Raw genomic sequence first — 14,024 nt, forward strand, 5'->3', positions numbered from 1 at the left:
TTTGGCAGGTATCACCAACAGTACCACTGTGAGTACAGTCGCAATCTTTTTGAGAGTTAACACAGGAGCGCATGGCTTCTGGTACTACTAGCGCCATTATGCGACGCATCACAGTATCTGCACGCATGCGTGAGGAGGGTAGCTTCCCATCGTGCGCATCGCATCACCGCTGTGCTGAAGTGTCGTCTGCTAAGAGATTTTCAGAGCCCTTGGTGATCGTATTATCATGGCAACTAAAGTTTAGATGCCTTCAGTTTAATCGGCACGTTTCTTATGCCGGCCGTGTCACTTAATTTTCGCGTTTTTCCTGCGTTCTTGTAATCTTATGCCGGCCGTGTCACTTAATTTTCGCGTTTTTCCTGCGTTCTTGTAATCATATAACGAACAGGCAAACGAACACAAACACCCTTACTGTTATTTGGTATACGTTCCACGAAAGATCAATTAGTTTAAGGAAGTTGTATCAGTAATCAGCAGCAGCTTACCTCTATGTTACATTAGTATTTTGTCATGTTCCCCTTTGAAAATTAAGATCACTGCTGCCATTCTGGAAGGTTGTGAGGAGTACAGCGCCCGCACAAAGTAACGATGTGCTCGATGATGCTGCCACTCTTGCCAAACCTTCAGTTTCTCCGCAGTGGCGGCGCAAACAGAGTGCCGCACCATAGCCTATTTTATGTATATTGCCATATATTTTCACAAATGCTCAAGCTTTCCAGCGGAGCACCATGATCCGGCGATTTTTCCGTGTTCTCGTTCATAATAAATTTTGCAGTGTGCCCCGGCGCCAGGTCATGCTAGAACACAAAATATGCGTCAGATAAAGCACCCAATCAACGACGATCTTGAAAACATAACGTATTTTGAATTTTTTTTGCGAGTCGGGTGGAGCATAATTAGAAGTTCAACATTTCTGCCACGTTAAAGCACACGACTTCCCTACTGCCGTGCAGCAGACGACAGGCGCTAGCTCGCCTAACGCAATGCGCGCGACAGCATCATTTTCGCAGCCTGGGCACACTGCGCATGAACAATGCTTCTAGGTGCCGCCGCCTAACAGCGCTCGGAGCTCCGAAAGCCAGGCAAATAACATGGGAGGTAGGAAGGCTGCAGTCGACGATAGATTATGCACTGATGTCACATAGGATGTATGATAAGCTCAGGGGAATGCACATAGATGAAGGTGGCTCCAGAAGTCTGGGTAGTGATCACAAACGTATCAAGCTAAGTTTTGGAAGAGCAGTGAAAGTGGGAAGGAGACAAGATGAGCAACTACAGGAAAATTTTTATTCAGAAAGGCAAATTGAAATAGCCACTAAACAAATTGAGAAAGTAATCACGGAGGGTAATAAGGCAGTGTGGACATACATGAATCTAATTAGACTCTTTGAGCTAGGGCTTGCTAAGACGCGTAACAAGTCACCCCGGAAAAGAAGACACAAACCCAAAAGTTGGTGGGATGAGGAAGTTAAGAGAGCCATAGCAAAACGTCAGGAAGCCTCTAGGGAACACAGACATGCTGAGCAGCGGGGTGAACCGACAGATGATGTTGAAAGAAAACGGGAAACCTTTCCAAGATGTAGAAGGACTGCATCCCTTCTGATCAATGAAAAGATTAGAAGAAAGGGAGCCCAGTGGCTGGCAGAAGTACATAAAAAAGATAGAAAGGCAGCTGCGAAATTTTGGAACCATCTAAACTCCCTAAGAAATGAGACGAGCCTAGAGCAGAGTTTTATAACTACAGCCCAAGGTGCCAGGCTAGAAGGGGACGAAGCTGTTGAATATATAAGAGCAAGGGTGACAGAAAAATTTCAACAAAGAAGTACTTTATGCACCACAATAGACAAGGACGAATGAAGTGGCGCAATGGCTCCATTTTCACAACGAGAGTGGGAAAGGGCTGAGAAAAGGGTTCCTAGTAGTACATCAACAGGCCCAGATGGCATTCCAATTAAGCTGATAAAGACATTAGGTCCGAAGTCTAAGCAGGCTTTGAGAGAGGCAGTGAGCAAAATAATAATCGGTGGTGAAGTTCCCGATGGATGGAAACTTAGCAGGATGAGCATGATCTATAAAGGAAAGGGGGACAAAGCTGACATAAACAACTACTGTCCTATAACAGTGACATCAGTGGTCTACAGGCTGGCGATGCAGATTATAAAGGAAAGACTGCAGGCATGGATAGAAGATGAGGGGGTGCTGGAGGAACTGCAGAATGGGTTTCGGAAACACAGGGGGTTGGAAGACAATCTGTTCTCACTGACGCAGTGCATCGAAATAGCAGAAAAGGAACACAGGCCCCTGTGGCTAGCATTCTTGGATATCAAGGGAGCGTACGATAGTGTGGTTCAAGAGAAATTGTGGGGAATACTGGACACACTAGACGTAGAACATGTAGTCACTAATCTTTTAAAGGGTATCTATAAAGGTAACAAGGTAGTTATAAAGTGGGAAAAACAGGTATCCAAGCCTGCAGAGGTAAAACGGGGGCTTAGGCAGGGGTGCCCCCTGTCACCCTTATTATTCATGATGTACCTACAAGGATTAGAGGCAAAATTAGAGGGAAGTGGACTGGGCTTCAATCTCTCTTTAGTCAAACAAGGAAAACTTATTGATCAGGCAATACCAGCATTAATGTACGCAGATGATATAGTGCTAATGGCCAACGACAAGGAAGATTTGCAGAGATTAATGGACATCTGCGGTAATGAGGGAGATAGGTTAGATTTTAGATTCAGTAAGGAAAAATCAGCAGTCATGATTTTCAATGACACAGGGGTAGTGAGCTTAGGATACGGGACGTCACGCTAGAGATAACAGATAAATACAAATATCTGGGCGTATGGATAAGCAATGGGACCGAGTACCTGAGGGAACACGAAATAAACGTGACGACTAAAGGTAACAGTAATGCAGCAGTGATGAAAAATAGGGCACTGTGGAATTACAATAGGTATGATGTTGTGAGAGGAATATGGAAAGGGGTCATGGTTCCTGGGCCGACGTTCGGCAATGCGGTCTTGTGCATGAGATCAGAAGTTCAAGCAAGATTAGAAATTAAGCAACGTGGAATAGGTAGGCTTGCTTTAGGAGCTCATGGGAATACACCAAATCAGGGAGTACAAGGTGATATGGGATGGACATCATTTGAGGGCAGGAAAGCTAGCAGCAAGATAAAATTTGAGAAGTGATTGAGAGAAATGGGGGAGGAGCGTTGGGCTAGGAAGGTTTTCAGCTACTTGTACATGAAGAATGTCAATACAAAATAGAGGAAGCGAACCAGAAAATTGACTGGTAAACACTTAGAAAACAGCAGGCGGCCAAACCAAAAAGAACTATCGGTTAAGAAGAAAGTGAAGGAAACGGAGACCGACATGTGGAAAATGGGCATGATTAAGAATTCCGCACTAGAGATCTATCGAACTTTTAAGCAGGAAATTGCCAAGGAAAGGATCTATGATAATACTCGGGGTAGTTCTCTATTGTTTGAGGCAAGGACGGGAGTACTGCGAACCAAGACATATCGGGCCAAATACGAAGGGGTAGACACAGTATGCAGTGCGTGTGGAGAGGAAGAAGAAACTGCCGAGCACTTGATAATGTTCTGTAAAGGGCTTCACCCTATAGTTCAGGATGATGGCGCAGAGTTTTTCAAAGCACTGGGGTTTAGGGACCGGGAGGGCAAAATAGACTAAGCAAGTAGACTTAACTAGAAGGAGGTTATCTGATTGGTGGCTAAAGTCAAGGCACGAGTGAAAATTAAACTCTTCACTGCAAAGTACGAATCCTCAAACTCACTTTTTAAGGAAAAAATAAATAAATATAGTTTTGAGTTCATTAAGTATTACGGCTTGGTGGCGCTAGCCACCGCCAGATCTGAAGGGTACAGCCATATACATCCATCCATCTAATGGCTCCCGTGTTTACTCTCAAAAATATCGAGACTGTACGTCTTTCAAGGCCGTGCGTTGCACGAAGGCGTCGACGGTTCTACCACTGAGACAATGCTGTTCTCAAACCGTGGTGCAAGAGCCAGAAAAAAAATTCTGGAATTCTCACGATCAACATAATAGCCGATCACATCGAACACCGAGAACCAAGGCATGCGCAGGCTGAGCAAAAAAGCAGTGTCAACATAAATCAATGCCTGTGTTCTCAGCTCGGGACCACCTACCTTCTAGGCCGAGGTTCTTGGCAGCTTCGCGTAGCGTGCTCCGCAACTTGTCAGAGTTTCTTCCGGCGACGCCCCATCGCAGGCCTTCGGAAGAACGGTGCAGCTCCTCCGCCACGTACAAGCCCGTCACGCCCGAGGCGCCGAAGAGGACGATGTCGAGCTCTCGCGAAGACATCCTGCCGTTGTTTAAGCACCTTCTACCGCTCGCGAAGGCGTGTCGCCGAGTCTTTCCCCTTGTTTCCGCGTTCGTTATATGGGTCACGAAACTTGTAACGAAATGTGTCCGAAACCTATTGCCACAGGCATCAACGCCAAATAGATAGATGAGTGTACTTGGTTGTGCACTTTAAATTGGGCAGTGGCGCACGCCACCTAGCATGAAGTAAGTGTTGAAGCAAGATGGCAGGAAAAGCTCCTTCCTCCATGTGTTGAAGCAGCGCCTCTCTATTTTTTCTGCCCCTGTTGCGTCGCACCCGTCCCGATTGCTTCACGATTGGCGCTCTATTTCTCCAAGTGACCACGTGGGAACGTTCGGTTATTACCCTCTCGCACTTTTTCCTTCCTCCGTGCCCTCTCGCGTTACTCTTTGCTTGACCTATGTAGTTTACTATAGTCACAGTGGCTAGAATAGAAAAATGTGATGAACGCGCTGGCTAGCGCGTAATGCCTTGGGAGGAAATCGACAGGTGGCGCTGGCACACGTTTGCGCAATTTATTGTACAGCTTTTTCGGGAGTCAGCAACCAGGTATTTATTAGTTTGTGCGTGTGTGTGTGTGTGTTAGATTTTTCGTTTTTTTTGTTGTTTTTGCCACCCATGGGGGAGGTGCATGTGCATTGAACACGCAAATTTCTGTAGTAGAGCTCACACTTTCTCTTTTTCGTAGGGCAGGGTTAGAGTTTTGTAATTATCGAGTGAGACAAGTCATAGGGACAATCGGTGTCAGAAAGACATGGTTAAAAAGACTGTAAAGTGTTCAGGATGCGGGGTGGGTTTGAAAGTGAACCCAACGGTAGAAGCGGATAGAGAAAAGGCTGACGCGAAGTGTAGGCATTGTGAGGTCGAGGAAAAAAAACGGAGAAAATGATGGTTGCCCAGAGTGAACTGTTGATGAGAATCACTGAGCTTGAGACTGCGTTGGTGACAGAGCAAGAGAAAATAAGGGCAATGGGAGAAAGGCTGAAGTCCACCGAGGAATCACTAGCCAAGGTGAACAGAGGAACGGCCTACAGAGAGAACAGTAGGAAACCGGCAACCAGAACGGTGGAGAAGAAAGAGCAAGCAAGTTTGGAAAAAACGGGTTCAGTCGGTTCAATTGTCGCAAGGCCCAGCTTCAGCGAAGTAGTGGTGGAGCTGAGAGGGGACAAAGCAGCCGGCGTCACATGTGCAAGTAATCTCCAGGTGCAGGACGCTCCTGCTGAAGTCACAGCATGTGATAATCGCCGGGGACTCGAATTTAAATCGGTGCACTGAAGCAATCAAAGAGAGGGTAAAAGGTGACAAGAGATTTGCAGTAGGGGCGTTCACAAGACGCACGCTGAAAGCAGTTATGAGGCAAGCCAGCGCAAAACTCAAAACTACAGCTGATAGACGAAGCCTCGTGATAATGTCAGGTGGTTTAAACGATGTCTTAAATGAAGATACAGCAGGACTAGCAACCACACTGGCGAAAGGGGTCGAAGACATGGGCGCCACTTCTCCTCAAATTCAGGTAGGGATATGCACGATACCGGAGGTACCGGTGCGTGACAGCAACCTGCAAAGAGCGGTTGTCAACGCAAACCAAAAGATTTGGCGGATTAGTCGAGAGAAAGGCTTTGAGGTGGTGGAAATAAACAGAGAGGTGCATATAGGTGGGGTGGTTTTCAACGAGACAGAATTTCCTTCGATGTGCGGCTAGTTCATGAGGTGGGTAGGCGACTTGCAGGACGCACAGTAGTTTTCTTGGGGGGCAAGCGGGTCCTTCGGGGTGCAGGATAGCTAGTAACTAGGAAAACAACCAGGGAGACTTTTTGAAAGGTGGTATGGAGAGATACGATTCCAAAGTGGCACCAATATCTAAGATAGGTAGAGTCCGGGGCAAAAATAGACGTAGCCACGAGTGCCGAGCCAATTCAGACATAGGGTATATTAACATGCAGGGTGGCAGGAACAGGCTGAAGTGGAAAGAGATAGAAGAACAGCTAAGAGAGGAGAGGCCGATGGTATACGGTTTTGTAGAAACACATCTTAGGGACATGGAACAACCTCCTAACAATCTGGACTACGCGTGGGAATATTAATTGTAATAGAACAGAAGAGGCAGCAGAAAAGGGGGTGTTATTGGGGCATTCAATCATAAAAGTACAGACTAGCAAAGGGTCAAGCTGGAGTGCAAGGAGCATTTATGGCTAAAAGGGAAAATGGCAGGGCAAATGACACTCCTTCGTGTCGTGTACTTGTGGACGGGAGCAAAGGCCAGAGAGGAAAACCAGGCAATGGTAGAGTGTATATCGAAGGACATTGATGAGTTAGGAGGAGAGTGTGAGATAATTATACTATATAGCAGCAAGATAAAACTTGAGAAGCGCTTGAGAGAAATGGGAGAGGAGCGTTGGGCTAGGAAGGTTTTCAGCTACTTGTACATGAAGAATCTCGACACAAAATGGAGGAAGTAAACCAGTAAATTGACTGGTAAATACTTAAAAAACAGCAGGTGGTCAAACCAAAAAGAACTATGGGTTAAGAAGAAAGTGAATGAAACGGAGACTTACATGTGCAGATTTGGCATGATTAAGAAATCCGCACTAGAGATCTATCAAACTTTTAAGCAGGAAATTGCCAAGGAAAGTATCTATGATAATACTCGGGGTAGTTCTCTACTGTTTGAGGCCAGGACGGGAGTATTGCGAACCAAGACATATCGGGCCAAATACGAAGGGGTAGACACGGCGTGCAGTGCATGTGGAGAGGAGGAGGAAACTGCCAAACACTTGATAATGTTCTGTAAAGGGCTTCACCCTATAATTCAGGATAATGGCACAGGGTTTTTCAAGGTACTGAGATTTAGGGACATGAAGGGCAAAATAGACCTTAAGCGGGTAGAATTAACTAGAAGAAGGTTATCTGATTGGTGGCTAAAGTCAAGGCACGAGTGAAAATTAAACCCTTCATTGCAATGTACCAGTCCTCAACTTCACTATTTAAAGGGAAAAAAAGATAAATCTAGTGATTAGTTCACTAAGTATAACGGCTAGGTGGCGTTAGCCGCCGCCTGATCTAAAGAGTACAGCCACATCTATCTATCCATCCATAGGTCACCCAAGGCGACATGCGCTGCGCGGAGACGAGAATCAACCACACGCGTGGGCAATGTTAAACATTTAAAATAATTTTGTTTCTCGAGCAGACCTCAAATGGCGGCCGAAAAAATATGTTAATAAGCTTCGGGAATAACAGGTAGCCTACATGGATGCGCGGCTGAACTGAAATATTGACAGGGTGCCGGAAGTGAGCGCGTGACGGCACTGAAATATTTTATCGATGTGAAGTGGTAGAATCAAGAGTAGAAGGATGAACTCTGTTGTGAGCCATTGCTTTCAACACCTTTCACGGCAAACACCATTCACGGCTCAAGCACTAATCTGTAAATAACGCCCCAATACTTGTAATATTAGCTCAGAGACGAGAATCACGAGCGGTATCAGGATGAAAACCTTTTATTTTCTGCACACAGGTCACACAACGCATTTCCGAGTAGTGGCTCACTATCTGTTTACAACAATGCATTCTTCATAATTGGTCGCGCAGCCTTTTTTTTAATCACCAAGAAAAAAGTTTTATATTTCACAAGCGCCCCACAGAAAAATGGGCTGCAAGCCTAGGTGATGCGCCTGAGCTTCAGGTACTTCCTTTTTTTACGGGAAGATACTCGCTCCTCGTGGAGTGCCTTATGTAAAACCGCAAATGGGTGAGCAAAGAAATCTTTGTCACTTGATTGGTGAGGCTCGGACCACGTTGTGCGCAGCCCAATGTGAATTTTTTTTTTCAGGCAGGAAACAAGCTTTTCCAAGCTGTCACTGTGAAGCTCGTTCTAGCTAAACCACTTTGAAAAAGTAATTTAAATGGCGTCTACAAATGCGAAGAACTTCTCCGAAAGGCCTACCCGAAGGCGTCTGCGCAAAGGGGGCAAATGGGCTGGGAACCCCTCCTAGTCAACTGTGAGGGGGGCGCTAATTCTGCCTATGTATAGGCGGCGGGGCACTCCTTCAGTCATCTAAAGGGGGGGGGCGCAAATTCTGCCTCATACACTGATTTATTTGGGGGGAGGTGCCCTGCAATGAACCTTCGCCCCCCCCCCCCCTCTTAAACGGCAAGCACGCCTATGGGCCTATCCCTTTCAATGCGGACAATTTCACCATTCACAGTGTGCTCGAAGTGTCGGGAGATGTACCTCTCGTCGAAGTGCAGCTCACACACAGCGAAGTTTTTTTCAAGCAGCTTGTCAGCTCATGGGGTGGCTCTCCGCCACTGCCCAAACACAGCTTCGTCCTTTGGAACGGCGAACAACGCATGCTTTTTTTTTCTGAATTGTAGCCTGTAGTGCACCTCGGGACGAAGCAATGGCTTTGTTTCCGCGCCATCAGAGTGCATACCCTAGTGAAAATCTGTAACTGGGAATCTAACTGGTTTCAACTGGTATTAACTGGTATCAACTGGTCCCAGTTGGGAACTAACTGGTCCCAGTTGATGCCAGTTGCAACTGGTTCCAGTTAGCAACTGGTCCCAGTTGGGAACTAACTGGTCCCAGTTGATGCCAGTTGCAACTGGTTCCAGTTAGCAACTGGTCCCAGTTGGGAACTAACTGGTACCAGTTGATTCCAGTTGCAAGTGGTCCCAGTTAGCAACTGGTCCCAGTTGGGAACTAATTGGTCCCAGTTGAAACTGGTTCCAGTTAGCAACTGGTCCCAGTTGATTCCAGTTACCAACATGTCCCAACTCAACTGGCCACCCACAGGGACCACAGGAATTTCATGAGCATGCCCTTGAACTGGAAGCAGTGCCCAGCTGAAAACCATAAGCAATTCAATTGGAAGAAAATGGTCCAAGTTGTGCCCTAAATAGAAATGCTGCCAGTTTTTTTTGGTTTTATGAATCGTTACAGTGAAAGAACAGAAAAAAATTGAACTAGATGTATGTGACACACTGCTGCACTTGAAGGAATTGGTTTTATCCATAGGTTTTTTGTCCTACTCATTGTAGGGTACTGTATTACCAGCCTAGTAGTACTTTAAAGGACCAGTATTAGAATAGATTACAATGAGTAACTGTCATCTTGCAAATGGTGAGTTGTGGTTTATAAATGAATTATTTTTTCTTCTTTAGATGTCAGCCTCTTTACATTGTTTACCTCGATATTAGAATAATCTGAACAGTTTTACTTAATCTCGTATTTTTGAAAATCCTATTATTGTGAAATATTTCATATCGAAATTGAGCAACACAGTGCACTCAGTCGTACGCTTTAGCATAATTACATTGAACTAATATCAAACAGCTGTTGTCAATCTTTTTACATCCATCACGGCCTGATTGACGCCCGAGTATTAATATTATCATCTTGTTGGAGCATAATAGTCTTGTGTGCAGTACAGCGGTTACTTCCGTGCAACAACTAAATGTGGGGTAGTGCCGACAGTTATCCCAACTGAGACTACTGCCGACATGCTGCAGACACAACTATATTAGAAGCAAATGGCTTGTGACTTATTGCATGTGGCTGAACAGCACGAAAGGTTTATTCATACAAGTACATTCATCCAAAGGAACATAACCAAAGGTTACACGATTAAACCCATATAATAATACAAGCAAAAGGGATTGCTTGAGTACTATTTTGAGAACAGTAGTAGTGAATTTAATCATTGGGTTCGCCTGGAAAATGTGCAAGTGCCTTTGAAATGGTCCCCATAAGAACCGAGTTGAGCCCACATTCTTATAAGAACAACCTAAAATAATAGGGAATGTTGGACATGCTGGCATGGCATGAGCAAGGCAGTAGTTAAATGTGTAGCATGTCAGTTACATGCAACTCCGAGTGCGTTCACACTTATCATAAAAAGTATAACATGACACCTTTAAAATTTTCCAAAAAGCTAAATGCAAACAAAAATCAGGTAATCTTTTTATGGGAAACGATTGGCAAGATTACAAAAAAATTGCCTTTCGTTCCAGTCAATCCACAGGCATGGAGCTGCCTGCCTGTCCACTTCGACGACATTCTGTGCCACCCACTTCTGAACACATGAAATGTGTGTTGTGCCGAAACACAGAGAACTAACATAGCTGTTAGACACAAAATAAATCCTTTTTCTGTCACTGCAGCTAACTGACACAATATGCTGGATCTTAGCATGCATATTGTCTCGCAGTCGTACAGCTGTGCAGTTAGTTTTTTGAGGCCTTTGATATTGTTCGCTGTGGAACATGCGTCCAGAGATGCGAACTCTATCATATTCCTCAACAGGCCCTGTGATTTGGTGTGGGACTTGCGCTTCAATAATTCTATGAATGGACTCACTGACAGCTCTTGGTTTTCCCAAAAGGGCCAGCGACTCTTCTTTGTTGCACAAATCAGAGCACAAGAAATTCTTAACTTGCTCACTAGCGGCTGCATTGTGTGCGCCAACTTTGCTGGCCATAAGCACTCTGCTCATCACTTGGTGAGGCACTCCTTTAGCGGAAGTGACGAGCTTTTTAATCTTTCCTAAGCCCGCCTCAAAGACAAAGCAAGAGTGTGCCCAGAGTGGCCCTTGCATTGTAACACTTTTTGCAAGGTGCAACAACAAGTGTACATTCGAAGTCATTTCCTTCTTAGAGTAGAGAACTTGGACTTGAATAACAAATTGCACAAGACACTCAGTACTATCCCTGATGTCTTTGGCTGAGACAGTATCTCCAAGTAGGAGGTATACAGCTTTCACCAGCAAGCTAAAGTGTTTGTGGTACTTGCCAGGCAAGATTCTGTGAACACAAACAAGGCTGTAATACAACAGCCACTGTTGCCACTCGCTTGCCTTCCAAAACTTTCTCAGTTCAACAGATCTTGGCAGGCGCGTGATGCATTGAGGAGGCTTAATGGCACAAAGCCTTTCGTCAACCATCCTAATCAACTGTGGCGACCCTATATAATATGGAGCGCCTACACCAGACATCCACAGCTCCATAAACTGGCGTGTGACACCAAGTAAAACCCCATGCATATAATCAGGCGTGAAGCCCCACACAATGTCAAACCCCACCAAATTAATTAATGGGGAAGGCCCTTTAACTCCTCGCACATTAACACCAGTCCTGTGCACTTCAGCCATGTCTTGCATCATCCCTTCTTTAGTCCTGTCGGGTGGAGCTTCAGCGCTTATAGGGTACTTGACTGTTCCTGCAAAATAAAAATGATAGAAACAAATTAAATACAAAACTCGGGAGGGTGGGCAAAAAAACCTTTGCAGCAATGAATACTAGATTTTTCTAACTGGTAATAATATTCCTGCAAATGTCAGGTACTCCTAACTGCTGTAATAATGCATACAGATGTGAAGGCCACATGAAGCTTTCTAGAAGTTTGTAAAGTAAAGAAGAAGGCTAGCATGTCTTGAATGCACGTTAACTTTTAGTGTGACAAAAATACTTTAAGAAAAGAATGCGTGAAAATAAAATTAAGTAGGATGTAATAATAATGCACAAACCAAATTTCAGTAACAAAATAGTGATTGTGAAGCTGATATCCAGGATGTAGTCTGTCAGATATTTTTGTACACAAGTCAGTTTGCTTACCTTCAATGCATTTGCCAGGGTGCAAACACCAGCCACACCCAAAGTATCCATTATACTGGACTGTGTTCTGCATCAGAGCCCTGGCTGGAGCATCGGCTACAGCAGCGAAACAATAGACCTGTAATGTAACAAAAAGAATATAGTTTTAATGAAGAAATGGGACAGTGCTATATTGGTTTTCAAATTCAATCATACTCAAGTCTGGTCGGGATAAGATTTCTCGGTCCCGATTGCCTACTTTGTGCAAGCAGTAGAATGAGGCTAATCGTGGTGTAGAATGTCAATCTGAATCTGGCACAATTGTGAGTTCAAGTGGCTGTGCGACAGTGGTATTAAACTTGGCTCAAATGCTTGTGTGTTGACAATATGTATTTTTAAAGCAGTACCATTATTTGTTGTAACATAATTTTAAAAGAATTATAGTTAAATCAGGCACTTCACCAAAAGTCAAGAATATTTCGTGCATTGCTCAGTTTTTAAAGCGTTATATAGCAGTTAAATTAGACTAAAATGAAAGCTTTTTCATGAAGCCAAAAAAAACTAGTATCACTACAGTAGTAAGTTTTCATTTGCCTTCTCTTTTGCTGTTTCTTTTTTTAGTTTTTGGTTAAGGAATATTGCGGAAGGACACAATATGCATCTAAGTTTGCTAGGAGGAGACTACGCAATGAAATAGAAGTGGCTCACTTTTGATTGAAAGGTCTCTCCATCACATGTCCACTCGATACCACTCCTGGTAAGCGAGTCCATTTGCTTCGTGAATGCCTCCAACACCAATGTCATGTCTGGGTGGCACTGTCCATACCACAGTGTAGCAACAGTAACATTTTTCAAACGCAATCCGGGCGGCAACTCATTAATTGTCGTCTGCACGGGCCATATCGAAAACTTGGATGAGTTGAACACAGGACTACCATCCGAGTTTATGGTCAATGTGATGTCCATAGCGCCAAGACCCAGTTCTTTTCTTTGGTGCAGATACAAACTTCCGTCTGTAAAGTCTGTCATAGAGGCGGCGTGTGAACGATGTGCAAGTGCATTTAAAGAGTTTTTAAGTGACCTGGAAGTATCTTGAGACGAAAGAATTGAAGAAATCTGTTGCCCCATGGGAAGGGTCACAAAAAAACTTCCTTGCGCAGTAAGGGTATCTCCACTGTACAACTGTTGGCATTGTGTACATGTTGCATTGAATTCTTTTCTTTTCTTAAGGTCCCCGTCACATTCGCCGAGAAGGCAAATGCAGTTGGGACAATAGAAATGAAAGCCCATGCTATCAGTGGAGACTCCCGCAAATTTCTTAAACAGAAACTTCGTGTCAGGGAGATCCTTTCTTTTCATTAAAAAACTGACTAGTTTCATCAGGTGTTCTACCTGTGTCCACGCCAGGCCAAAGTTAACAGCAAAGTCCATGACTAGGGTCACGATGTCTTCAGCAGATAAATCGGAGTCAAAGGAGCCATCAGTTTCACGATCATCCTCCTTTGCGTTCTCTGCCAGGGCTTCCTCATCGTCGCTCGGTCCCGACTCTTCGCACTCGTCGACTTCATCGTTTGCCCAGACGCGAACTGGCGAATTATCAGCAGGTTCATCTGCAGCAGCATTACCATCAGACATCACGTTTTCCACTTGGCTAGTGTCAGTCGCGAGGCGAGACGCCCTGTACCGCGTTGATCTGGGCAGCTCTTTCCCATCGAAGGATGGCTCTAGATATAACTTCCGTCGTTTAGGCGTCCGGGACATGTTAGCGGTACAGAATGTACACTTCGAACTGTGGTAAAATGCCTTCAGTCTAATAAAAAAAATACAAATCGATATGTATTAGCGTGCGCTTGAGTGGAAATCTTTCGATCCACGAAAGCGCAAACGCCATGCAAACGACTTGAGATCTGGATTCAGTCGGCTTTGTAACGGCTTAGCAATGAAGTGAATAATAGGTAATATATTTTTATTTGCATTTCTAGCACCGAACGTTACAGGTTTTTTATTTATATATAGGCCGTTTCTTTAACAACGTTATTTATGAATTTGTACGCGTTTAA

General features: G+C 44.6%; 2 protein-coding genes across 3 annotated transcripts in view; both read right to left on the minus strand.

Annotated features, from left to right (window-relative positions):
* LOC119167696 (saccharopine dehydrogenase-like oxidoreductase) overlaps positions 1 to 4,482 on the minus strand; it is a 266,706-nt gene extending 262,224 nt beyond the window's left edge. Inside the window, exon 1 of one of the 2 annotated variants that reach the window (XM_075865878.1) lies at positions 4,175 to 4,482. In XM_075865878.1, coding sequence (XP_075721993.1) covers positions 4,175 to 4,349 — 175 coding nt within the window. In that variant the 5' untranslated portion in view covers positions 4,350 to 4,482. The remainder of the gene's footprint in view (positions 1 to 4,174) is intronic. The other variant, XM_037419220.2, reaches the window with a different exon arrangement.
* Positions 4,483 to 10,324: 5,842 nt separating this feature from the next.
* Positions 10,325 to 13,975, minus strand: LOC142765222 (uncharacterized). The gene is made up of 3 exons (XM_075865880.1): positions 12,673 to 13,975; positions 11,986 to 12,103; positions 10,325 to 11,590 (listed from the first exon to the last, which is right to left on the minus strand). The coding sequence occupies exons 1-3, from the start codon at positions 13,723 to 13,725 to the stop codon at positions 10,338 to 10,340; spliced, it is 2,424 nt and encodes an 807-aa protein (XP_075721995.1). The 5' UTR covers positions 13,726 to 13,975; the 3' UTR covers positions 10,325 to 10,337.
* Between the last annotated feature and the right edge of the window lie 49 nt (positions 13,976 to 14,024).

The sequence above is a fragment of the Rhipicephalus microplus genome, chromosome 6 (genome assembly GCF_043290135.1).
Source record: "Rhipicephalus microplus isolate Deutch F79 chromosome 6, USDA_Rmic, whole genome shotgun sequence".
NCBI lineage: Eukaryota > Metazoa > Arthropoda > Arachnida > Ixodida > Ixodidae > Rhipicephalus > Rhipicephalus microplus.

Coding starts and splice junctions, on each gene's coding strand:
- LOC142765222 (XM_075865880.1), bottom strand. CDS start 13,725: ATGTCCCGGACGCCTAAACGACGGAAGTTATATCTAGAGCCATCCTTC. Junction 12,104..12,672: donor GAGAGACCTTTCAATCAAAA/GTGAGCCACTTC, acceptor GTTACATTACAG/GTCTATTGTTTCGCTGCTGT. Junction 11,591..11,985: donor CCCTGGCAAATGCATTGAAG/GTAAGCAAACTG, acceptor TTTATTTTGCAG/GAACAGTCAAGTACCCTATA.